General features: G+C 35.4%; 1 protein-coding gene across 1 annotated transcript; it reads right to left on the bottom strand.

The window, feature by feature from the left end:
- On the bottom strand, positions 1-27978 carry LOC150079371 (uncharacterized). Its single transcript, XM_090382547.1, has 4 exons — positions 27695-27978; positions 27369-27455; positions 21429-21570; positions 1-2468 (listed from the first exon to the last, which is right to left on the bottom strand). The coding sequence occupies exons 1-4, from the start codon at positions 27873-27875 to the stop codon at positions 2378-2380; spliced, it is 501 nt and encodes a 166-aa protein (XP_090238673.1). The 5' UTR covers positions 27876-27978; the 3' UTR covers positions 1-2377.

Genomic DNA, 27978 nt, shown 5'->3' with positions numbered 1-27978 from the left:
TTTGTTTAAAAATATTTTTTAATGCAAAACTTATGGTTTTAAAACAATAAGAAATAAAATTTAAAGACTTAATTTATTGAGTTGGTTTATTATCACTCAGAGTAAGAGACTTTCCAAAAATAGATGAGACAATGAATATGGTTTTTAAGGTAACATATACATCAGTGCTAATAAAATTAAATATCTCCTTTCAAAACTCTTGACTGTAACATGATAATGAGGTATACATAATCAGCTGATTTCCCCCCCCCACCCAATTAGTAAAGTATATGTCAATTTTAATACTTACCATGCAAGGAACATATGCAATATTATGTCCTATTATTTTACATCTTAAAAAAAAAAAATCTAAAAAATTATTCCTGAAAACTTAAAGGCCCAAGTATATTTACACAAAGGATATCACTCAGTATACCAAGGTACATTCATTCATTCTCAAAATGTACGTTTAAAAAAGTTATCGTGAAATTAGAGACACCCAAAGCCTTGGAACACAAATTATTTTACTTTAAATATAAAATTAAATTATTGACATAAGACATGTAAAATTCAATCTTATTTTGTAATTTTTTAAGCATGAATTCATAACCAAATTAAATTGGAATACAAAAAAAAATAAAAAATAAAAATAAAAGTAAGGTTAATTTGTACTGGTTAAAACCTTAGCTGATATTAAAAAAACTACAGACTTATTTTAACACCAGTGGATCTAACAGATGCACATTGGTGCTGATTGATTCTCGGGGATAGGATGTAGAAGAAGATAATGATAGAAAATTTTCCAATGCTAATAGATAATATAAAAAAAATCCTTAGAAAGATGAAAAACCTAAATTATACTGTTTACCTGAAAATAAGTTAGGTATTAAACATAAGCATGTAATTCCTGATCTGTTGACAGGATCCCTGGTATGCTGGGCCTCAAAAATCCAAAACTTCCCAAATAAATACCCTTATTTTGGTTTCATTCTATTGTCTTTCTAGAAATTAAAAACAAATGAAAAACAAGATTCCTAATGTGTGATGCAAGGCTTAAATTTATTGTATGGTAATTTGTGTTCAGAAGGTTTTTTAAAATTAGCATTAAGTGGTGTCTTATGTAAATACATTTGAATTCGAAATTAAAATTTTAGGATTAATTTGTTAGCTGCTGTCAGTAAAAAGATCGGTTTCTGTTTATGGCAATGTAAAATGATGTGATATTTTCTCAATATCTCCCAAACATGTATATAAACATTTTGAAAGTTATTAAAAATAGCTTTTTCAACAGTATGAGCAATTGAATTCATAATTAATCACTCAATTAGTAGGAGTAATGGGCGATTGAATTCATAATTAATCACTCGTGGTAAAAGTAAAACCTCCTATTTCTCCAAAATTAATAAAAAATGTACAGCTTACAACAATTATTTGCTTGCAGATTTAAAATTTTGGAAGCATAATTAATTATTACTGACATCCTTTTGATTTATATATCCAATGATCAACTAAGTGAATATGTTAACAAAAACATGAATGTGTAATTATCCTATAAACTGTCATTAGATTAAGATGTAATGTACAATTTAAAATATTATTTGAGTTATACAATCATGACCTTGAAGGCTAAATAATCGGCTGTAAAGAATTTCTCATTGTTTTTACCATTTTAGCTTATTGAATTACACAGAAAGTACCTTTCTGCATGCGTGCATATACACACATACACTCTTTTAATCTCACCTCAAAATTAAATGCATTGGGGGGGGGGGGTTAACAATCCTAAATTTAAAACTATGTTAACTGATAGAAAATATATAAGCTGATGAAATCAGGGTATTTGGCTTCCTTAAGATCTGTAGGATCAAAAAGTAATCTCTTCTGCTTAGCAGCAAGTACTATATTAATACAATAATTATAACCAATTGTTAATACAGAAAAATGAATCATGAACTTTGAGAAATATAAAGTTCTTTCTGCTTTTGAAAAAGACAGAAGAAAAAAATGTAGTACTTATATTCTATAACTACTACTATGCCTATTCAGAAAAGGTTTGTCTCCTCTCCTCTACCCAAAAAAAATAATATTATTTTCAGCAAGCCATATTTATGAATGCCATACTTATTTTCTCTATTTATAGGTATGAGAGCATATATAGCTTGTAAAGATTAATTGCAAAATTTTTAAGAGGCTACTATAGTGCAATTTATTGCAAAAAAGAATTTTGTATATTCTCAATGTCATATTTAGTCAATTTCTAAAAAGGTATAGTGTGTACTGTATTAAATAAGAATGGCTAGTGTAAATATGTGATGGAACTGACTTTGTCTTGTCATTAATATTGAGCAAAATAATTAAAAACTGTACAATAACTAAATTTCTCATACAACATGATTTTTCACAACCACCAGAAAGCCACAAAGGAACACAGAATCCCATTTATTACAGCTAATGCATATCCTGTATGAAACGTATGTCCAGACTGCAACCTAAGAAAGGAAAATCTGTAATTAGTAATATAAAGAATTATCAAAAAAAAATCTGAGTTAAAGGCTAGTTTTCTTTGAGTCAAGAAAAAGAAAAAGAAGAAAAAAAAAAAAAAAAAAAATGAAAAATCAGTCTTTCTTCGATCAAAATTTATCTTGGAGAATAAGATACTTGTATATTATATATATAGCCAGGCTAACGTGCCTGTAATCAGTAGCTGAAATGACCAGTGTGTTGAAGGAGAAATGGACCAAAATACAGGAACTCCCCGACTTACATAAGGGTTGCGTTCCGCGGAATGCTACGTAAGTCGGATTTTACATGTCGGAATTTCCCCCACGTTTGTGCAGAACTTGCAACTGTGCTCGCTGAATTGATTGAATCAAAAAAGAAAAGTTCAACTAACATGTAAATAGAATTATTTATTGTATTTATTCAATTTTTTATCTCATGCGCAGGAAAAATGACAAAAGCATGCAATTTAAAAAAATTTCAAAATTGTAAAATTACAAAAAAAGAGAGGAGACAGGCATAACATCAGTAAGTTTCACCTCTCGAGCATCATTGCCAGAATTGATGTCTTCAGTTGATAAGTACACCACTGCAGAGGTTGAGGGCAGTAGTGATTTAGAAGAGGTCAGTCGCTCAACCTTACAAAAGAACATATTAATGGATGACTGGATGGTGGCTTTTTTCTTTTCATCGTAGATTTCTTTGTAGCACAAGCAAGCGTATCATCTGTTAACCCCTCTGTTAACTTTTAAGAATTGTTCGCTGTCAGGATCCATCTTCTCAAATCTCGCCATTGCCTATGCAATTTCATGAAATGCCATTGCCATCTCTCTGGTGATGAAGCGTCCTGGCTCCTCATTTGGTTCATCTTGAGCTTCGTCAGCATTTTCTTCTTTCACTATCACTGCCTGCAAGTCAATAAGTTCTTCATTAGATAATTCCTTCTCTTCTTCCTCTATTAACTCCATGTCTTTGGCATCAACCTCCAACTGAAGTAGCTCTGCAATCTTTACAATCTTATCTGTAACCTCTTCATATGATTCGCCTTTTTCAACTCCTTCGAAGCCTTTTATGTGCCGTGGGCATATTTTCTTCCATGTGCCATTTAAACAACTTTTAGTAATTTCCACCCAGGCCTTATTAATGTTTAAGATGACATTTGGCAGTAGAAATATGACTCTCACGTTTGAATTGAAATCATCTAGATGAGCAGGATATCCAGGAGCATTATCTAATAGAAGCAAAATCTTGAAAGGAATGTCGTTGTCTTTACAATATTTTTCAACCTCAGGAATGAAGCAGCATTTAAACCAATCCTCAAAGAGAGAGAGAGATTGTTATCCATACTCTCTGGTTCGATCAGAATTGCACGGGTAGGGTGGCTTTATTGATGCACAAGGATTTCCAGAACAGTACACAAGCAGTGGTTTTAATCTGTAATCTCCTGCTGCATTAGCCCCAAGCAAGAGCATGGCCCTATCTTTTGACGCCTTGAATCCTGGCATTGTATTTTCCTCTTTGGCAACGTATGTTCGATACGGCATTTTTTCCAATACAGAGCTTTCGTCAACGTTAAAAATTTGCTGCGTTGAATAGCCGCCTTCGTCAATAATTTTTTCCAACACATCACAAAATTTCTCTGCAGCTGCAGAATCAGCACTGGCGACTTCACCGCATACTTTAATGTTGTGTAAACCAGTGCGATGCTTGAACCTATTAAACCACCCGTTGCTTGCCACGAACTTGGGTTGGGGTTTGCCTCTGAAGGGGCACTCACTTCTAAATCTGATTTTCCATTCATGTTATTAATAGCTTTTCCATCTTCGATATAGCACCTGAATGCTGTTTTGTGACCACTGTTGATCTTAAATGCGTTGACTGTTGAAGCAGCGAGACCTAATTCCGTGCAATAGATGGCAAACTTTTTTTTTCCCTGCTTCGTACTTGTTAATCATTTTTCTCTTCATTTCTAAATCAATTTTGTTTCATTTCCTGGCACTACCACCACTTGCACCTTTCGTTGGTCGCTTTCCCTTCATCATTGTAATATGTAAATAGGAATGAAGAGAAGTTTCTGAAAATTTATTTTTTATGATTTAAGATTTCAGTGAAGGGGAACACATTTCACCATAATAGCTTAAAAACCCACGCAACTGCAGTTATCGGGATTATTACAAATGCAAAAAGATCGAGTTTACTACCCATTTATAATTAAATGCACTAACAGAAAAGCCCAATAAACCGGAAAGTGCAATTTCCATTATAAATATGACCTTTTAGAGAGATAAATAGCTTAGTAATATAGCAAAATTTTCAACTTCCAACAACTTGGAAAGAATAATAAAAAAAAAAAAAAAAATATATTACTGGGGTCACATTACGATATTTTCACGATACCTCCATTTATTCCTACGCGATGCAAAATACATTTCCACTGATGAGGATACAGTGTGCAATTAAGGAAAAAGGGGGCTAACTTCATTAAATATTGTAGCAATAAAAGGTTCTTTGAAATATACAGGTGTCTGGTTACTTCTGGCAATATATGTGTATTTGTGATTGCATTGTTCTTGAAAGTCAACACTATATACAATAACCAGTACAGTGGTTATGATTGTTGTCCTTCCACACCATCTGGAAAAAGGTTGGGTTTGAATCCCATCAAGGCAGGAAGAATTGCTACAGGTGTTTTCCTTTGAAATACGCTAATGTCAAGTTACTTTTGCAAAATATATGTAATGCATGTAAAATCAATTTTTATGCCTGAAAAATTATATTTAGAGACAACAATTATCAAGCTGTAATCTCTCATATCTCCAGTTACTTGTCTTTTCTGTGATAATTGACTCAACTGATTTGTGCTGGAAGCAGTTGCAAATGGCTTCAAAATCATTATAGGTGACTTCAACCTTCTAATCCCAGCTGCCATTTGGACATGAAATAATCTGGTTGATAATCCGAAAGTCCTAAGTTTTACTGTATTGCTCGCCCCTACCACACAACTCAAACAACAAACTGACACCAACTAAATATTTTAACTCTGAACATTTACCTTTAGTCTGCTCCTTCAAATTTGTATCCAAAGCCCAAACTAATGCAGTGACTTCCCAGGATGGCCAAAAAGATCTAAATCTCAAATTCATCAACATTCCATGGCTAAATTTCTATTTGAAATGAATCCTTGGAACTCTCATAATTCTTCTGCAAACTGCCTTGAGTTGGCTTCTGCAATGGGTCATTTTAGCATTAGCATTAGCATTAGTAGAGGCATATGATGCAAGAAAGCAAGCTTATTCAGCATCAGCCAAAAAAAAAAAAAAAACCCTCTCCCATTTCACCCCTCCGTTCGTTCGAAATACCTGTCCAGTTGAGCTTTAAATTTGTTTAGGCTATCAACTTCAACAACAAGTGATGGAAGTCGGTTCCACCAACCAACCACCCGCTGGCCAAAGGCAAATTTCCGCACATCTATTCGACATCCGTCCTTCCTCAATTTGAATTTATGCCCTCTCAGGTGATTATTCTGAGAAAGATGAAGAATCCCATTGGCATTGAGCATGCTCAAACCATTCAAAGCCTTATACACCTCTATCAGATCACCTCGCCGGTGCCTAGTCTCCAGACTCTGTAATTTGCAAAACTTAAGCCTTTCTTCGTAAGAGCAACCCTTTGTTCCATTTACTAATCTTGTTGCCCTTCTCTGTACCCGTTCCAGCAGCTCTACATCCTTCTTGAAATGAGGCCTCCAGACCTGTATACAGTACTCAAGATGTGGCCTAACCATTGCCTTATACAAGGGAATAATCACCTCCTTATCCCTGCTAGAAAAATTCCTGTATATCATTGACAAGACACCATGAGCTACTCTTGCAGCTCGTCTGCACTGCTCAGAGAACTTCATATCTGCCTGCACAATTACTCCCAGGTCCTTTTCATTCTCCACCACTGTCAGTGTAGTACCGCAGAATTGATACATTGCTCTGGGGTTACTGTTACCCATATGTAGTACTTTACATTTGTCAATGTTAAACTTCATTTGCCACCTCTCAGCCCATCTGTTCAACCTTTCCAGATCCTGTTGCAGCAGCATAGCGTCAGTAGTGTCCTTAACGACCCTGCCAACCTTTGTATCATCTGCAAACTTAGACATTAAACTTGATATCCCATCATCAATATCATTCATAAACACCGAAAACAACAATGGACCCAACACTGAACCTTGAGGAACTCCACTAATAACATTAGTCCACGTTGAGCAGTGTCCATTGATTACCACTCTCTGTCTTCTGCCACTCAACCATCCCCTTATCCATAGCAGCAATTTGCCTCCAATGCCACACTGCTCCAATTTGTGCAGCAGTCTTCCATGTGCAACAGTATCAAAAGCCTTTCTAAGATCCAAATATATAATATCAAAGTTATTCCCTGCATCCAGTTATTTTGTGACTACATCATAGTATCCAATCAAATTGGTCAGGCAAGACCTGCCCTTAACAAAACGATGCTGCGTCTGAGCTATAACTGAATTCTTGTCTAGATGATCCTGCAGTGCTTCTTTAACCAGTGCCTCCATTAATTTACCTGGAACAGAAGTTAAACTAACAGGTCTATAATTACTTGTGTCAGCCTTTGATCCTCCTTTGTGAATTGGGGTTACATTTGCACATCTCCAGTCTATGGGTACCTCCCCTGAGTCCAAAGAAGCTCTCATAATTATGGCTAGGGGTTTGCATACTTCCTTTGCTGCCTCCTTTAATATAACTGGATAGATCCCATCCACCCCAGGTGCCTTTTTTATGTTTATCCTCAACAATCTCTCCTCCACTTTCCTCTCAGTTATTACAAAATCATCCAGCTCACTGCCAATGTTTACTTTACCTACATCATTCTCCTTCCTGAATAACTCCTCATGCGTGAATGTAGATGCAAAATACTCGTTTAGATTGTTAGCCACCTGAGCAGGATCCTCAACTGTTGAACCATCAATATCCAGTGGACCAATCTGATTCATCCCTTTCCTTCTCGAGTTCAAGTATGTAAAGAACTCCTTTCTGTTTTTCTTTGCATCCTTTGCCAAGGATTTTTCGTAGTCTGCCTTTGCCTGCCTAATCTCCTTTGTGACTTGGTTACAGACCAACTTATATCTATCATAGGCTTCCATGTCACCCATTAATTTGTATGTATCCCATGCATTTTTCTTCTCTGCCACATGTCTCACTAGTCCATCTGACAACCATTTAGGCCTAAACCTTGAACAATATTTCTTAGTTGGTATGTAAAGCCTGGTAGCCACCAAGATTAGTTCCTTGAATGCTTCCCATTTTGAGTTTGCTGTTGGTAACATCATCAGTTGGTCCCACTGTATAGAATTTAAATACTGTCTCAGACCATCATAGTCGCCTTTACGAAAACAAAAACCCTTCCCTTTACCTCTGATGGTAGTTACCTCCTTGAGTAAATCCCACTTCAACACACTGTGATCACTGCCACCTAGTGGTTCATTTATCTGCAGGTTCTTAATGCATGAAGAATCACTACTGATAATCAGATCAAGAGTATTGCTCCCTCTTGTTGCCTCACGAACATGCTGATGTAGAAAACAATCATCCAATAAATCCACAAAAGCCTTGCTAGTGTGCGAGTGACCAACCCACAAATTCCAGTCAATATCTGGGAAATTAAAATCCCCCATTATAAGACTCTCTGATTTACTGGCCCATTCTATTTCCCTGTACAATATATTATTATACTCATCAGAGTCATTAGGCCTATAGCACACTCCTACTCTCAATTTTGATTTCCCTATGCTTATGTCACACCAAACTGACTCGACACTGCCCTGTCCATCGATGTCAACTGGCTTCACTTCCTTTGACTTTATGTGTTTCTTAATTAATAGCATAACCCCTCCTCCCCTCCTGTCCTGTCTATCCTTTCTATATACATTGTATTCCCCAAATTCCAGTTCCGCATTACTTATATCTGTGTGACACCACGTCTCTGATATCCCAACAATATCTGCCTTTGATGTTTTGAGCAATACCTCAAATTCATCAAATTTATTTACCAAACTCCTAGCATTGGTGTACACGCAGGTATACATGCACCTGTTTCTATTCTTAGCTACCCTAACACAACCCATGTGTTTACTTGTAACGCAATGACTACCAGCAGTCTCTGAAATATCCTGCATCTTGTTTTTCAGACTTCTGCTCATTTGAATAGAAGCAGTGCAAGAATCACTTCCACCTCTGCCAGTGGCTACTGTTAATCTATTAGTCCTTGTATCCCCCCCAACTAGCAGTTTTCCGACCCACCTAACACTGCCTCGACAGCATCAGCAAAAATTCTTGCACCCTTTCTATTTAAGTGTATCCCATCCCTGTAGAAGCAATCTCTCCTGTTAACAAGTACAGTCCAGGCTGAAAAAAATTCTACCCCTTGAGCCTTGCACAATCCCTCCAGGGCCGAATTGATCGACAAGGCTCTCATCATATACTCCCTCCTATCGTGTCTGGGCAGAATTGCAGACACTTTCAAGTTCAACCCTAATTCACGGCTTTTTTTCAACAGTGACCTGTACTTGCTAAGTAATTCCGCCGGTCTCCTACTCTTAATATCATTAGTGCCAACATGTACAACTATATCACCTTTTGTGCCCTTAAAAGATGATATCCGCTCTACAACGTCATCAACCTTTGCCCCTGGCAGATTATCTAAACGGTAATGCCTAAGGCTTCCACAACTTCTCATTATTTCAAACCATGATGGAAGAACCAGTTCTCAGCTACTTTTAAGGGAAAACAATCCATCCATTGAAATTGTAAATGGAACCCACTGACCCACATTTTCAGTGAGTTCACTGGCAAAAGGAAACTGCAGCTGGAGCAGAATGCACTCTGCTCCCATGTAGACAAGACTGCTATGTAAACAAAACAACTCTTTTCAACTGCTGTTCACACCAAACAGAGCATTCTAAGTGCAATGAGCCACATTCTTAGTTTCTCCTCCTCACACGTGGCTCCACCATGGGACGATGACACTATTAATATCTCCAAGCAAGAACTGAAATAATAAATCAGTAACTATTCTAGTCTTGGGGCTGGCCAATTTCCAAGTTATGTCCTTAAAATTACTAGTAATTATTGCATTCATGTCCTGGTGGTCTCAATCACAAAATGTTTTTCAGATGTCTGGGTTTTTTCTTATCGACTTCAGTAGACTGATAACAATGCCTAAAACAAACATGCCAGTCAATTCATTGGATTTTCAAACCATCTATCTCCTCAGGTTGGCTTAAATTATTAGAAAAATGCATGCTTCACTGCTTATCAGCCCAAAGCTTTAGTGTAAGACCAATACATACCATTAAGGAATGAAAAAAAAAATGGTCACATACCACACACTTAGGTGTCCAAATTCTTAACATCCTAACCTGAACTGTGAGATGAACATTCTGTTGCATCTGACTTAGTTTTCATTAATTCCTTCCTTTCTTTACTTGGATAATTCTAATAAAAGATCCTGCGTTACCCTTCATTAAGGTTGTTCTATCAAAGAGAGCACTTCATTTCATATTTGAGGATCATTTATTAGCCAAAGACTCCAAAACAGAGATCCCCAGTGTGGTTCCTTGTCATCCCTGCTCCTTGCTGCCATCTTTAAAGCCTCTTTTTAATAAAAACCAGGGCTTTCTCTCACACAACAATGATGTCCTCTCATTTGGCCTATACTCACAAACTAGAAATTCCTATCAGTACTGGCTGAAGAGGCACAAAGTTTTTTTCTGCAAGGGATGGGATACGTTTAAATAGAAAGGGTGCAAGAATATTTGCTGATGCTAATGAGGCAGTGTTAGGTAGGTCGGAAAATTGCTAACTTTGAGGGATACACAGACTAATAGATTAACAATAGTCACAGGAAGAGGTGAAAGTGATTCTTACACTGCTATCTGAATGTGCAGCAGCCTGGAAAGCAAGGTGCTGGAGATTTCAAGGCCTGCTGTGAGTCAACATGAAAAAAGTAAATACATGGACAGCGTTAGGGTAACTAACAGTAAGGTGTATGTATACTTGCATGTACACCAATGCTAAGAACATAGTAAATAAATTATTTTGATGAATTTGAAGTGCTGGTAAAGTCATCAAATGTAAACATTGTTGAGATATCAGAGCAGAGACATGGTGTCACTCAGATATAAGGGATGCAGAATTTGAACATGGGAAGTACAGACAGGATAGGAGAGGTTATGCTCTTTGTTAGGAAGAAATAAAATCTTAAGGCAATGCATCCAGTCGACATGGGTGGCCAGTGCAATATTAGTCAATTTGGTGTGACAAACACTGGGAAAGCAAAAATAAGAACAGGAGTGTATTGTACACCTAAATGACTCTGATGAGTATAACGAACTGTATAGAGAAACAGAGTGGGTTAGTAAATCAGAATGTCTTATAATGGGAGATTTTAATTTTCCAAATATTGACTGGAACTTGTGGATTGGTCACTCATACACTAGCAAAACTTTTGTGGATTTATTGGATGAATATTTTCTACCGCTCTACTGGAGCACGTTAGAGAGACAACAAGAGGGCATAATACTCTTGATCTGTTTATCAGCAGTGATCATTCATACATTAAGAATCTGCAGATAAAACAACCACCAGGTGGCAGTGATCAGTGATGTATTGATGTGGGATTTACTTAAAGATGTAACTACCAACAAGGGTAAAGGGAAGGAAATTTGCTTTTATAAAGGTGACTACAGTGGTCTGTCCATTTTACTTAAGAATTTAAATTCTTAAGTAAAAATTAAAAATACGAATATTATTTTATTATGAAGATTATATAAATATTTATATATTTTCGGAATCATGTATGCCAACCTCCAGACACCATCTTTTGCCACAATCTTAAGGCAGTGCATCTTTTTGATAAAAAATACTAGTTTACCACTAGTATTTTTTATCACAAATATTTACAGAAGTACAATTTAATATAGCCTAATATTTTCTGAATTGAAATTAAAAAATTAGCACCAAAGGATTATTGAAGTAATATGTACCAATACAGGTCTTTATACCACAAGACCTATATTGGTACAAACTAAAAGAATGCCTTTTATTGAATAAAATGTTGTTTGGAACAGTTCCTTAGTTTCAAACGATGGAGAAATAGCCACTGTGGGTAAAAAGACTAAATATCAAAATAACAATAATAATAAACAAACTCACACTACATCCATGTTTTTCAAACTTTGTTTCTGATGAACCATTTTTGAACAAACCAGAATCTTGAGTTCTATAATTTTCTTTAACATTTTCCAGAGTATGTATGCAAATTTACATTTTTGTGTATACAGACTCTGGGGATATATATATATATTTATATATTTCAAGACTGTTTCAAATAATGTCTGTCATCTCTCATTTGTGTTTCCAACAGTGGATGGTTTCAATATATAGTAAAAAAAAATAACTTGAAAATCAAAGGAGGAAAATGCACCTGAAAAGCACTGCTGTCTGATTTAGGCTTACAAAAGCTGAAATTTCTGGAATTCAAATTCATAAGTTGATGCAACTGAATTAAGTGATAAGTATATAGGATACAGCTGCATCAAAAAAAAAAAAAAAACAGTTTATTTTACATTAAAAATAATATTTATAATAATTTCGCCCTGATGGGGCAATCAAGTCAAAATAAGAACAATTTAATATGTAAACAGCAATTATCTTCAAATTTTTAAATTTTATAAAACTTAAAAATTACAATTTTACTTTTATCATTTTTTAAAAAATTCACTCAACTGGCTATTGCAGAAAACTTACTTCTGAACCCGCACAATTTTGGCACACTCATGAAAGGATTAATGGTCATTACATTTCTTTTGTGACTATATTTTGTATTTTTAATTTATTTAAATCACTAGCACATATATATATTTTTGGCAATTTTTATACAGAACGTACTAAAACGCATCATACTTCAAAAGTTAAGTCTTAATTTTTGAAGCATGATGGTATATGAAGTATAATTTCCTGTTTTATCAGCTTACAGTTACATCTCCAGTGAATACCCTTCATTTCTTGCAGAATGTTGAAATGGTATGTAAACTATGTAGACACAGCATGGGTTTGTTAAGGGGAAGTCTTGTCTAACCAATTTCATTGGATACTATGATGTGGTCACAAAGGAACTGGATGCAAAAAATAATTTTGATATCATATACTTGGATTTCAGAAAAGCTTTTGATACTGTTGTACATGGAAGACTACTGTACAAATTGGATCAGTATGGCATTATGGGCAAGTTGCAACAATGGATACTGCTCTACGTGGACTAATATTATTAGTGGAGTCCCCCAGGGTTCCGTGTTGGGCCCATTGTTGTTTTGCATATTTATCAATGTTATTGATGAAAGTATATCAGGCTTAATGTTGAAGTTTGCTGATGATACAAAGGTTGGCAGGGTTGTTAATGACAGTATGCTAGTGCAACAGGATCTAGAAAAGTTGAGAAGTGGCAACTGAAGTTTAACATTGACAAATGCAAAGTACAGCATATGGGTAGCAGAACCCCAGAGAAATGTACCAACTGTGTGATACTACACTCAGGGTAGTGGAGAATACTAAACTGTAGTAAGTTATCTTTTGGCCAGTCAGATATGAAGTTTATTGAGAAGTGCAGACAGGCTGCCAGAGCAGGTTATGGAGCCTTGTCAATGATTTACAGGAATTTTGCTAGCAGGGATAAGGTGGTCATTATCCATTTGTATAAGGCAATAGTCGGCCCATACCTTGAGTAAAATGAGGCCTCCAGACCTGTGTACAGGTCTGGAGGCCTCATTTTAGGAAGGATGTAGAGTTGCTAGAACGAGTACAGAGAAGGGCAACAAGACTGGTGAGGGGAACAAAAGGGTACTCTTACCAAGAAAGGCTTAAGTTCTGCAAACTGCAGCACCTGGAGACTAGGCACCTGCAAGGTGATCTGATTGAGGTGTATAAGGCCTTGAATGGTTTGAGCAGGCTCAATGCTGATGGGATACTTCCTCTTGCCCAGTTTACAAACCTGAGAGAAGTAACCAATCAAATTGAGGAAAGACAGTAGTAGAATAGATGTGGGGAAATTTACCTTTAGCTAGAGGGTAGTTGATTGCTGGAACAAACTTCCATCTGCCGTTGTGGAAGTTGATAGCTTAAATAAATTTAAGGCTGAACTAGACAAACGTTTGGAGTGACCGGATGGGTGAAATGGGAAGGGTTTTTTTGGCTGATGTTGCATAAGTTTGCTTTCTTGCATCATATGCCTCTGCTAATGCTAACTCACAGCAGTATATTGGCACAAATGCGATGGTTGTTTTTTCAGTACCACAACTCATTTCACCACAATAACTATAAAAAACTGATAGTTACAAATAAATTAACATTAATACTAAAGATTCAAAATACAGGTAGTTCTCAACTTTACGAGTTAATTCGTTCCTAGCGTGTGCTCGTAAAGCGTGAATTTATTTCCCATAGACATACGTTATCAACAATGAAATTAGTTAGCTAATTAGTTTATGTTTAAACAATGATTGATGTATCCAAAGAAATGAAAACGTAGCCTGTAAAATCAAGCAAATTATAATTATAGAGAAATTATTTATGACTTACAAAAGTTAAAGAATGTTTATTCTTCATCATCATCAACTAAATGCACATTCGTTGATCACTCATTATTGGCTCAGCACTTGTTGGTTTGTTGCACAAGGAGTCGTCTTCTTCAGAAATGCTTCAAGAGTCATTTATTTCCAAGATAATCTTCTCTTTTCTTTATAAATTTCAATAGCATGCATAAGCATTTTTTAACGGAACGCACAAATTGTAACTAACATGATTTGCATGGAGTAACAATTTTACTAAGTTAAAAAAAAAAAAAAAAAAAAAGGAATGAAGAGAAGATTCTGAAAATTTATTTATGTTTTTTATACGATTGAAGATAAGTAAAGGGCAAACACATTTCACCATAATAAAGTAAAAACCCACACAATTCCAGCTATCAGTATTTTCACAAATGCAATAACGTCGAGTTTACTACCCATTTATAATTGGCTTGCAGTAACAGAAAAGCCCAATAAACCAGAAAGTGCAAATGGTTTTTATTGTTTTATGGTCGTGACTTCCAGAAATGTGCTTTAGAAAAATATCACAAAGCCGTTCAAAATTGATTCTTATAACATATGATAACGATGAAAGTGTAGTGCATTTAATGATTTTAATTGGTAACTAATACAATTTACACTATAAAAACGACCTTTTAGGGAGTTATATAGTGAAAATTTGAACTTCCAAGGTCGTGGAATGAATTACCAAAAAACAATGTGTTATTGGGTTCACATTATATTTTTGCGATACGATTGTAACAGATTAATATCGTAAAGTGGAGTACACTGTATTGTATAGCTACTATGAACCAGAGCTGTAATGCTCAATACATTCTATGTTGATATCAATATTTGTAAAATAATAAGAGAAGTTTACCTCAATATAGTAAGTAAAACACTTCGGTATGATACTCTCCACAAATTAAAACGGAAAAATCGAAAAACTTACATTCGAGTAACAAATACAGTGGATTCCGGTTATTTGGGCCACCGGTTAATCGGGGCAGCCGTTTATTTGGGGCAAATCTTAAAAAACAAAAACCAATGGAGAAAATAACCAGGGTTTACTTCGCTTAATTGGGACAAAATGCCGTTTAATCGGGGCAGGAGACCTCAGCACTGGAGATTACCCTACGATTGTCTCTGACCGTACCACTTAGTTCGGTCGGATTTCTGGAGGTCACAACCATAAAACAATAAAAACAATTAGCAGTCACGTGTTTATTGGGCTTTTCTGTTAGTGCAATCTATCATAAACGGACAGTAAACTCGATCTTATTGAATTTGCAATAATACCGACAGCTGGAATTCTGTGGGTTATTATGGTAAAATGTGTTTACACTTCCATGGAATCTTCAATCATATAAAAAAAATAATTTTCACAATCTTCTCTTCATTCCTATTTTTAAAGCTTCCTAATTTGTTACTCTGTTCTCACTTGCGCGTGTTGTGTTACTTGCAATTTGTGTGTGCCCTGTTCTTTGTTATTGATTGCTTATCTTTTTAGTTTTAAATTTCAGCCCCCACCAACAAATGTCAATGAACAGAAATGTCAACTAGTTTAGTTAGTATGTACATATTACAGTGCGTATTAATTATTCCGATTATCACGTATATTCTTCAGATTTTCACGTATCATTTAATTTTTTAATTGGTAAGGTAATAAAGGGTAAATTTGTGCTTAATATATCTTTACTTTTATAACCTGTGGATAATATTCCTCCTATTTTCGCTAATTAGAATCGCTGTTTAATAGAATTAAAATTCAATTCACAAACGTGATCAGAATGAACGACGCTTAGTGCACATCGTATAGTGAACGGTGCTTTACTATTTTGAGTTCGTCGTAACGTGATTTGATTGTACAGTGAACTAATTGTAAAGGGGGGGGGGGGTAAATTGTATTTTTAACTATTTATGTGAAACTTCGGATAATTGGGGCAGCCGCTTAATCGGGCCAAAATGCACTAGTCCCGATGTGTCCCAAATAACCGGAATCGACTGTAGTTTAAAAATAATTAAAAATCAATTTAACACAATTAAAAAATAAGAAAATTAATTAAAAGGATTTAATGAAAAAAAATTGTTTTGCAATTTTTTTCATTAAATCCTTTTAATTAATTTTATTTTTTAATTGTGTTAAATTGATTTTTAATTATTTTTTAAACTATTTGTTACTCTAATGTAAGTTTTTCGATTTTTCTGTTTTAATTTCTGGAGAGTATCATACAGAAGTGTTCTACATACTATATTGAGGTAAATTGCATGAAGTAAAATGCATGAAGATGAAATTTTCATGATTATATGTTAAAACCAGGAACCACAAATTCAAATTATGTAAGAAGAGGTACAGATTAGACTGTAGTAAATTATCTTTTGGCCAGTGAGATGTTAATTACTGGAATAGATGCAACATACCTAGGTTTTTGATTGAAAAGGGATCCAAATTGCAACAAAAGGGAAAGGGAGCCTCAGTCCCAAAAGGGAGGACCAGATGGACCAAACTTACTTAACTTCTTGCATTTGGGATTCCTGAACTCTGTTCTCTAGTAATCTGATGCTTCTACCATTGCATTTGATATGAAATCACTGAATTCCAACTTATGGTAATATTATCGAACATAATTTATGAAGCACCATGAAGTGGAGAGAGAAGAATAGTTACCAATGAATTATAATCATGCCATTTTGTTTAAACTGATGGGAAGCCATTTCTGTACTGGAAATTTTAAAAGGCATAGTATTCTAGGGTTAAAGGCCTTAAATTCTTTCTCAGGGATAGGGCTCCAGATTCATTCTCACCTACATTAGTTACTTTAATAAATGATTCACTTTTATTAAGCATTATTCAGTGCCATTCTCTTTCTAATAGTATGTGAAGGAGAGAGTTTTCCAAACTTTTCTAAATGGTATGCGATAAGTATTCCCATTCTTTATGATAAAGTTGTGAAATCTCTGGTTCAGTTCTATACCACTTATATGAGCTGGAATTCAACTATGCCAAGAATTTTTTTTTATTTAACAGCCTCAACCTAAAGGAGTTCATATGGTATTACTTGGATGAAATGAATGAACAAACACACACACACACACACACACACACACACACCCCCACCCACCCAAATGTCGGGCTAGATCTGTGAAACTAATCACAACTTAATTGAATACTGAAGTTCCGTGTTTAAATATTCAGATCCAATTTTGTATTTTGAAGAAATAAACTGCTTTTACTTTCTGCTTTATATTTTATTCATTATTAAAACTGTCATGACTTTCACACAACATAAAAAAAAAAGAAAGTGGCAGCAGCATATGAATTAAACAGTACAGAAAGTCAAGGGAAATTTTGTTAAGTGGTACATGTAAGAAAAAGTTGAGAAACAGTTGATCCAATATACAGGTGACCCCCACTTAACGCTGATAATTTGTTCCGTAAAAACAGAGCGCTAAGTGAATCCGCGCTAAGCGAGCGCCGCATTCCCATAAGGTAGCATATGTATTTGTGAGTTGCGGTCGGTGCCATAGGATATTTCCTAATCAATAATAAACAGTAGTGAAAAGATGCACAAATGTCGGTCAAAATATTTAATATTCAAATATTTGTACATATAAAATATTCTGAATTACATACGTATATAGTTATGTGGTAACTACTTACGTATCAAAATTAAACTTAAAATTCCAATTAAAATCATGAATTTAATTGATCTAAATCGATTTAATTTAATTGATGAATTTAATCATGAAAAATGTGTCAATTTTGGGTTGAACTTTGGCCCTCTTCCAAATAAATTAAAAGGAATATTAATTTTCAATCCCCCGCAGCGTTACCATCCAACAATAAAGTCAACCAATCCTTCGCCGCTTTGAAACCTGGCATGCTTTTTTCTTCTTTCAATATGAAACTTCTTTTAGGCATTCATTTCCACTAAAGTCCTGCTTCATCTATGTTAAAAACTTGTTGAGAAGTATAACACATGATACCCCTCTTCAATAATTTTAACAAGTTCTTTTTTGAAAGTTTCAGCTCCTTCTGCACTTGCAGCTTCTCCCTGGATTTTAAATCTATTCAACCAGCCCTTACAAGTTTTAAATGGTTCCACTTTTTTTTTTTTAGGTGAGTTTTCTTCAGATCATCATATTGGCTAATCTCTCTCTCTCTTTTTTTTTTTTTTTAATAATATTTAACTTAACTGAATTCTGCATTGGATAATATTTTCAATAAAATTAGTTAAAGTCTTTCCATTTCAATCCTAATAGCCGGCCTAGCCCTAGTTGCTTGCAGTGGAACAGCTATCTTTCTCGCTGCTAAAATTAATTCTTTATTTTTTTTTTTTATAATTGTTCTTACAGTTAAACTTGTAAGTCCTAAATTATGGTATACATCCACTTGTCTTTGACCGGAATCGATTCGCTTCAAAACTTCTAATTTAATTTTCAAATTCAGTCTTTTTCTTACATTTATAGTCTTCGTACTGTGCTCAGATGTTGTTGCTTTTTCATTCTTATCGGCCATTATTAACTCTTCGAAAATGTAACTGCGTTGGTTGCATTAATTATGATACAATGTTCAAGTAAACTGTCCGTTTCGCACGATGTCTAATACGGTACTAAGTGATGACTAGATTTCGGATAAATGCATATAACGCAAATATTACAAGCAATATACTTGGTCATTTTTTAAAATGTTGATCTCGGAACTACGTAACAAGTCACTGTACTGCAATTAAATTAGCGTGCGAGAAAATTTCACTGAGGGTGGGAAACGTTTTAATGCTGTTTTGCTATTCATTTTCAAGTTATTGACTCCATCAAATGAAACGATTTCATTAAATATGCCAAAAATGCAATCTGTAAAAGAGTGTTATAGTGATCTGTGACAGAATTATAGTCAGATAGGGGTTATAATATAAGAACAGCGTAAAGCAAACCGCGTTATAACGGGCGCCTGCTGTATTAAAAAATTAAATAATAACAGTCCTCAAACCCTCCTATCACATATTAATATCTACCAATCCTACTGGAGTGATCCCACTTGCATTGAAAGCAGTCAAAAACAAACTGGTTACTTTTTCAAGACATTCACTGTAGAACAGCACTATGTTATGTAGAACAGCACTATGTTCTACATAAATTTTATTTTCCTACTTAAAATCAAGCCATCATAAAATTTGTAAACTCAACTGCAGGTAAGAAGCATGATTATATGGAATCTATAATAGTATGAATTCTTTGTTCAGTTTACCTGTTTTCTAAGGAATACAACTGTGCAATCCTTATCCAAGACTAATTAACTTTGCTGCATTGTGGAAAAAGCAAAGGATGCAAAGAAAAACAGAAAAGAGGTTTTTACTTATGTAAACTCTAGAAGGAAAGGGATGAATCAGATTGGTCCACTTGATTGGTCCACTTGATATCAATGGTTCAGCTGTTGATGATCCTGCTAAGGTAGCTAACAAACTAAATGAGTATTTTGCATCTACATTTACACATGAGGAGTTATTCAGGGAGGGGAATGCCAGAGGCGAATTAAACTCTGGCAGTGAACTAGATGATTTTGTAATAACTCAGAGCAAAGTGGAGGGGAAATTGTTGAAGATAAACATAAGAAAGGCAACTGGGGTGGATGGGATCTATCCAGTTATATTAAAGGAGGCAGCAAAGGAAGTAAGCAAACCTTAGCCATAATTGTGAGAGCTTCCAGTCCATGAGTACTCAGGGGAGGTACTCATGGACTGGAGATGTGCAAATGTGACCCCAATTCACAAAGGAGGATCAAAGGGCAACAAGTAATTACAGACCTGTTAGTTTAACTTCTGTTCCAGAGAAATTAACGGAGGTACTGGTTAAAGAAGCACAGCAGGATCACCTTGACTTCACTTATAGCTCGGACACAGCATGGTTTTGTTAAGGGGAAGTCTTGTCTGACCAACTTGATTGGATACTATGATGTGGTCACAAAGGAACTGGATGCAGGTAATAACTCTGATATCATATATTTGGATCTTAGAAAGGCTTTTGATACTGTTGTACATGGAAGACTGCTGCACAAATTGGAGCAGTGTGGCATTGGAGGCAAATTGCTGCTATAGATAAAGGGGTGGTTGAGTGAGAGAAGACAGAGTGTTAATCAATGGACACTGCTCTTCGTGGACTAATGTTATTAGTGGAGTCCCTCAGAGTTCAGTGTTGGGTCCATTGTTGTTTTCTGTATTTATTAATGATAATTGATGATGGTATATCAAGCTTAATGTCCAAGTTTGCAGACGATACGAAGGTTGGCAGGGTTGTTAATGACACTAATGACAGTACACTGCTGCAACAGGATTTAGAAAAGTTGAACAGATGGGCTGAGAAGTGGCAACTGAAGTTTAACATTGACAAATGTAAACTACTCCATATGTGTAGCAGTAACGTATCAACTGTGTGGTACTACACTCAGGGTGATAGAGAATGAAAAGGGCATAGGGGTAATCGTGCAGGCAGATATGAAATTTTCTGAGCAGTGCAGACGGTCTGCAAGAGTAGCTCATGGCATCTTGTCAATGATATACAGGAATTTTTCTAGTAGGGATAAGGAGGTGATTATCCCCTTGTATAAGGTAATGGTCAGGCCACACCTTGAGTACTGTATACAGGTCTGGAGGCTTCATTTTAGGAAGGATATAGAGCTGCTGGAGCAAGTGCAGAGAAGGGCAAAAAGATTAGTGAATGGAACAAAGAGTTGCTCTTACGAAGAAAGGCTTAAGTTTTGCAAATTACAATGTCTGGAGACTAGGCACCTGCAAGGTGATCTGATTGTTGTGTATAAAGCCTTGAATGGTTTGAGCATGCTCAATGCTGAAGGGATTCCTCTTGCTCAGAATAATCGCCTGAGAGGGCATAAATTCAAATTGAGGAAAGACAGTTGTAGGACAGATGTGTGGAAGTTTGCCTTTAGCCAGCGTGTGGTTGATTGCTGTCGTTGTAGAAGTTGACATCTGTCATTGTAGAAGTTGATAGCTTAAATAGATTCAAGGCAGAACTAGACAAACATTTGGAGCGAGCAGATGGGTGAAATTAGGTTTTTTTGGCTGATGCTATATAAGCTTGCTTTCTTGCATCATGTGCCTTTACTAATGCTAATGATAAAATTTTTTTCTGTCAAGGTGAGATCTGAAGTCAGAATTTTTCCACACAGTACAGAATGCCCACTGACTGATAAAATAACAATCACAGGGAAAAAAGCTGGTAAAAAAAACTCAGTAACAAAGCTGAAATAATTAGAAAAATAAACCCATCATTCAAACCAGCATAGTTAGACACTCACCTGATCTTTTGTGGAGATAATGGAGTAGGTGGGTGAATACCAGGAACAGTGCTGTCACAATATGTTATCATCCATGTAAATATTGTTATTCCTAATCCAAGAAACCCAGCACAAAGGAGAGACAACATAGGAGTCCATAACACTAAAATTATTAAATTTCTTAAGTTCCATTAAGAATATTTTCTTATATAACTATGTAAATATAAAATTCAAAATTATTTAAGCAATTTTGAATAGTAATTTATAAGTTATGATATAGACATAACGATGATATGATATAATAATAGACAATGTGAATAGACAGAGAATGTGCACAATTTCCAGTAAATAGATACATTTATTGGAATCATAAAGAATTGAACCATGTGGAAATAAACAGATGGAAACTTTTTTCTTGACATTATAATGGATCTTTTTAGAGTTTGGGAGTGAATATGAAAAATATTCTTGTCAACACTGACTAGACATCAAATGTGGGGGGGAAAAAAATTAAAGTCACCCTATAAAGAATAAATTAAAATATTTGGGAAGAAATAAAAGAAGGAATTCAGCTGCTGATGCCCCATCTTTTCAAGAAGATGGCCAAGCTACTCAAGTGGGCAAAGGATGAATGTAGAGTTTCAATATCCATTTTGATTCTATACAGCCAAACTTTATTTTACTACTTTTAAAAATTTTAGGCCATTTTTCCTGTCTAGTCAGTGGCAACAAGAATATTGTTCACATTTACTCCACATAAAGTTCCACATTAATTCTATGATAACTTATAAACAAAATAAAAGAATAAAATGAAATATGGCCTTGAATATCTGTCTACAACTAGATGTCATTTTCAAGCCCTATAGAACATACACTAGAGAATTTTCATAAACATAAAATCAAATACATAATTCTGCAAGCTGATAAAAATGCATATCATCAAACATATCACAGAGACTAAAATATTTACAGTAGTTAATAATACTAATTTATTCTGACAAAGTACCAAAAAAAATTGGCAGAATGACAGTTTTGACAAATCAATAATCATAATAAAATAACAATTGCAGTGGCATTGTCATTTATAAATAAATTATTTTTTTTTTGTGCAATAACAGAAGTTAAGGCCCCAGAAGGAAATATTTCATAATGAATAACAAAAAGTTTAATTTATTAACATAACGTTTTGGAATATTTTTCTATTTCCTGATGCAAGTAACACAAATTTGCTATAAAATCAACAAGCATTTTACCTCAATTCTTGTAAGGAATCATAGCATTCATTAGCATTAGTAGAGGCATATGATGCAAGAAAGCAAGCTTATTCAGCATCAGCCAAAAAAAAACAAAAAAAAAAAACACCACTTCCATTTCACCCCTCCGTTCGTTCGAAATACCTGTCCAGTTGAGCCTTAAATTTGTTTAGGCTATCAACTTCAACAAGTGATGGAAGTCAGTTCCACCAACCAACCACCCACTGGCTAAAGGCAAACTTCCATACATCCATCCGACATCCGTCCTTCCTCAATTTGAATTTATGCCCGCTGAGGTGATTATTCTGAGCAAGAGGAAGAAACCCATCGGCATTGAGCATGCTCAAACCATTCAAAGCCTTATACACCTCTATCAGATCACCTTGCCGGTGCCTAGTCTCCAGACTGTAATTTGCAAAACTTGAGCCTTCCTTCGTAAGAGCAACCCTTTGTTCCATTCACTAATCTTGTTGCCCTTCTCTGTACTCGTTCCAGCAGCTCTACATCCTTCTTGAAATGAGGCCTCCAGACCTGTATACAGTACTCAAGGTGTGGCCTGACCATTGCCTTATACAAGGGAATAATCACCTCCTTATCCCTGCTATTTACAAGAACTTGAAGAATAGGATTGATGCCCTCAAAGGAATTAAAATGGGGAACCCATCAAGCTCTCAACTGCTATCTCAACACCAGAGAGCTTTATACTTGTGTATCAGACAAGCAAAAAATCCCAATGGAAGAAAGTGCAGGTCCACAGGAAATAGCTATTGTTGGTGACTGTATTGTTAGCAAAATATATTGTGCAATAAGGATAAGCGGAATAGGACCATTGTATGTCTACCAGGGACAAAAGTTAATGTTGCTGTAGAGAAGCTGTCACCTTTTAAGGGTATAAAAGTTGATATTGTTGTATACATTGGCACTAATGATATTAAGAATAGAAGAACTATGGAACTGCTTAACAGGTATAGGACAACGTTGAGAAAAGATCACGAGTTACAAATAAATCTAAAAGTATCTGCAATTCTGCCCAGACAGGATAGAAGGGAGTATATGATTATTATTATTGTTGAGTAAGCTACTGCGAAAAGATCTAGAAAAATTAGGAACATGGGCTTAGAAGTGGCAACTGAAGTTTAATATTAACAAATGCAAGGTACTCCACATGGGAATAAGTAACCCCAGATTAATGTACCAACTGTGTGGCACCACGTTCAGGGTAGTTCAAAATGAAAAAGACCTGTTGGGTAATTTGCACTCATACGAATTACTCTCAGAAATTCACATAGGCAGCAGGACAGCTCATGGGTTTTTGTCAATGATACATAGGAATTTTACCAGCAGGCATAAGGTGGGGATTTTACCAGCAGGCATATAAGGAATGGTGAGGCCAAATCTCAAGCAGTGCATACAGGTCTGGAAGCCTCATTTCTGGAAGGACGTCGAACTCTTTGAATGGGTGCAGAGAAGTGCATTGAGCCTGGTGAGAGGAATTGATTGAGTAAGCTCAATGCTGATGAAATCCTTCCTCTTTCAGATTTTACATATGGTTGCAATAATTGAAACTGAGGAAGGATGGCTGCAGGGTAGCTATGTGAAAATTTGCCTTCAGCCAGCAGGTGTTTGACTGTTGGAACAAACTCCCAACACTGTAGCAGAGGTAGAAAGTCTGAATAAATTCAAAGAAGTATTGAACTAACTGTTAGAAAGGATGGATAGATGAAATGGGAAGTGTTAGCTTTTTTTTTTTTTTTTTTGTGGCTGATACTGTATAAGCTTCAGCTCTTGCATCAATTGCCACTACTAATACTAAAAAGTTTCAGGGCCTTATTTTTATTAAACAAATATTTACATGGGGTTTTTCAAAAAAAAAAAAAAAAATTACCTTGGTTATTTATACATTGTTCCTAATGGCTGTGTAATTTTTTCTAAGTCATTTTCTGGAAGTTCCTCGATTGCATTTGTTGTAGCCGACATAATTTACACTTCAATGCAAAATAATTTTCCTGTTAACAAGCTCTTTAGTTCAGGAAAAAAATAATAATAATCACAGGACACAAAGTCAGGTGAATAAGGAGGATGGCAGGAAACAGTTGCAGATTATCTAGAAAAGTATTATTCAGAAATTATTTGGTCTGCTGAACAGCAGTACTGTTTTGAAGTAAACTTCAAATTTTTATCTCGTCCGCTATGGACAAGGAAAAAAATTAGAAATTACATCTCTCAAGTGCATAATGATTTTTAAATATAGAGTCCTATTAACAGTATGACTTCCTGGTATAAATTCTGGAATTATTTTTTGACTTATAAGCCTTTATAAAAAAAATAATAATTGGAAGACAAGCCATGGACATTTGGTTTGTCTGGAAGACAAGGGTTTGTCTGTGTGAATATTTAAAAAATAATGACAGAGAATTGCTTACTATCACAACAAATAAAAAATAAACCTTTCAACATATGCAACCAAAACCATATGCACTGCAAAAAATTATATATATTTCTGGTTACAAAATAAAAGGAAGCTTTTTTTCTATCTTGTATTTTTATTTAATATTCAGATAAATCAATAAATTCAATCTTGGTATTTGTGATATTACAACTCACCTTTAGAAGTTTATAACATGAGCTGTATTATATGAACATTTTTCATTAAAACTTGTTTTTCTGGTGAAATACAATTGTTGAAATACGAAGGGTTTCCAAAAAGTAACACAAAAAAGGTAACACATTTTTTTCTCTCGATGATGTTTAATACGAAGTTAAAATTACACACCAAGAAATAACTGAACATGCACTACTTCTCCACAAAGCCTCTAGTTTTATTGATGCACTTGTCCCAACGATGGATCAGTTTTATCAATACCAGTACTGAAGAAGTCCGTGCCCACATGCAGTAACCAACATCACACTGCCTGATGAGCTTCCTCATCCGTGGTGAAATGCTTTCCCGAAAGGTGTTTTCTCAGAGGACCGAACAAATGGAAGTTTGAAGGCGATGAGACAGAGTTTCCCAACGATTACGGCACAATACTCACGAGTGGCGTGGAGTTGCGTTGTGCAAATCATGCCGTTTGTCAGGAGTTGTTTGTGTCGAATGTTGGCTTTCAGTTTTTCCAACATTGCACAGTAAAGCTATGCATTGATTGTTCCTCCCTTTGGCAAGAAATCCACCAACAGAATGCCTTGGCGATCCCAGAACACTGTGGCCATGACTTTTCAGACAATGGGAACAGTTTTGAATTTTTTGCGCACAGGAGATTGTGAATGTTTCCAGGTCATGGAGTCTTGCTTGCTTTCCGGGGTAAAGTGATGAACCCACGTTTTGGCTGCTGTGATTATGCAAGTGAGAAAATCCTCTCCTTCATTGCTCTATCGCAACAGGTTCTCCAGACACATCCCCATGTGTTTTGGTTTGTCCTCCTCTAACATTTGTTGGGGCACCCAGCAGCAGCAGCACACCTTTCGAAAGCCAAGGACATCGCGAATAGTCAACTTACTCATGTTCTTTATTTGTGCAATTTCACACAGTTTCACTCGTCTGTTTTCAAGAACGATGCCCTTAATGCACAAAATGTTGTCTTTTGTCTTGCTCGATGAAGGCCTGCCTGATGTCGATCTTCAATGTCAACACTGCCCGTTTTAAATTCATTGCACCAAAAACACACCTGCTTCTTTGTCATCACCTTTTCGCCATACACAGCAACCAGTTCATGGTGAAGACCCTTTTGCTTGCAAAAAGCAAATAACTACACGAACACCTGTTTTGGACCATACTCGCACGGTAGATGCCATTTTGCAACTTGAATCTGCTGTGACGCAACAGACTGCAACCCTGCACTGACGGTCTTTTTGAATGTTATTAATGGGTCTATCTGTCCACCGTGTTTCATATCATTTCCTTTCACCATTATTAAAAAAAAAAAAAATGTGTTGCCTTTATTTTCGGAAACCCCTCGTATATTGTAATGATTTTTTTTTTAAATCTGGATTAAGGTATTACATCATTTGGTTATAACAGAACCCAGGAAATGTTTATTGGGACCTGAATTTTTTTTTTTTTTTTTTTTAACTACAAGCAACCTTCACCAATTGCAGTGCCACATTACTTACCAGATGTCCAATACAAACAGAACCACATATAAGGCTTGAAAGTAATAGGAGAAATTTGTTGATGGAAGAGTTAGATACTGAGAAAGTAAATGTAATGTTGTAGATGTGAGGAAGGTAGAAATCAGCTCAAGAATTGTGTAACTGGAAGATGCATATCTTTCTTTGTTCAAGGATTCGAAGCTGCTTATCTTTCTTTTTCATTTATTTTCTTTAGCAGCATTAGGGTTTTCAGATCATCCCCTCCCGAATAACATGAAACAAGCCTGAACACACACACACACACAAAATGATAAACTATGTGAACCTGATCATTATGACCAAAACAGTCAAAGCAAAAAAAAACCCTACAAATATATCTTGATTACTATAATTTTTTTTCAGATTTTCAAAACCTTAAGAAAATACGATATGAAGTGTAAACTTTGTGAAATTATATATTCAGTAGCTCTTGCTGCTTGGGGAAAAAGATCTACCTTGATATTTCCTGGTATCTTGGTGGTCCAGTCTTCCCCTGTATTAATTATAATTAATAATTAGAATCACATAGTGTATTTATTCAAATACGCTATGAGTGATGAAACATTGGAAAATAACTTACTTTCTAATATTAGTATGGCTGTCTTATTCCAGGATCCGAAAAGCCTGTCACGTAATACAGACGTCCAATACTGGGAGTCTAAACCATCTATTAAAAATAGATAAATGAAAGAGGTTAGGAAAGGAAAATGACTTCCTAAACACATCTTAAAGCACCAAAGTAAATTGTGCATGCTAGAATGAACTGATATAACCGTCATCTACATGTATAAGCAATTAAGAAATAATCAAATAAAATTCTTAACCAACATCCTCTTGTAATATAAAAAAACAATTATACACAAGAAAGTGGTTACTGTGTTGATTAAGTAAAAATGCGAAGTTCACCTTTGCTAGTGGATATTGTCCAATAAACGAATGCAAATGAACACAGCAAAACCATAAAGAGTAAATAAACATAGTTTTGTGCTTCTTTACTCTTTGTGGGGAAACTGATGCAATCATTATCGGAATCAAAGGAAATATGTTTCTTCACATCACTGTAACAGCTCCTCTCTTTCTCGTACATCAGGAGAACTGCAGTTGTAACCAATCCAAAAATTTTGTTGTGAATGCCAAATGAATTACTACATCTTTAAAAATATCACTACGGACCAAAACCGAGCGACAGT

This window comes from Mastigoproctus giganteus, chromosome 10, assembly GCF_048544385.1.
Source record: "Mastigoproctus giganteus isolate SK-2022 chromosome 10, ASM4854438v1, whole genome shotgun sequence".
Lineage (NCBI taxonomy): Eukaryota > Metazoa > Arthropoda > Arachnida > Uropygi > Thelyphonidae > Mastigoproctus > Mastigoproctus giganteus.
The sequence above is the reverse complement of the archived record's forward strand: the minus strand, read 5'-3'. Positions and strand labels throughout refer to the sequence as shown.

Coding starts and splice junctions, on each gene's coding strand:
- LOC150079371 (XM_090382547.1), bottom strand. CDS start 27,875: ATGTACGAGAAAGAGAGGAGCTGTTACAGTGATGTGAAGAAACATATT. Junction 21,571..27,368: donor AGCCATACTAATATTAGAAA/GTAAGTTATTTT, acceptor TAATAATTTTAG/TGTTATGGACTCCTATGTTG. Junction 2,469..21,428: donor TTATCTCCACAAAAGATCAG/GTGAGTGTCTAA, acceptor TTCCTTTCTTAG/GTTGCAGTCTGGACATACGT.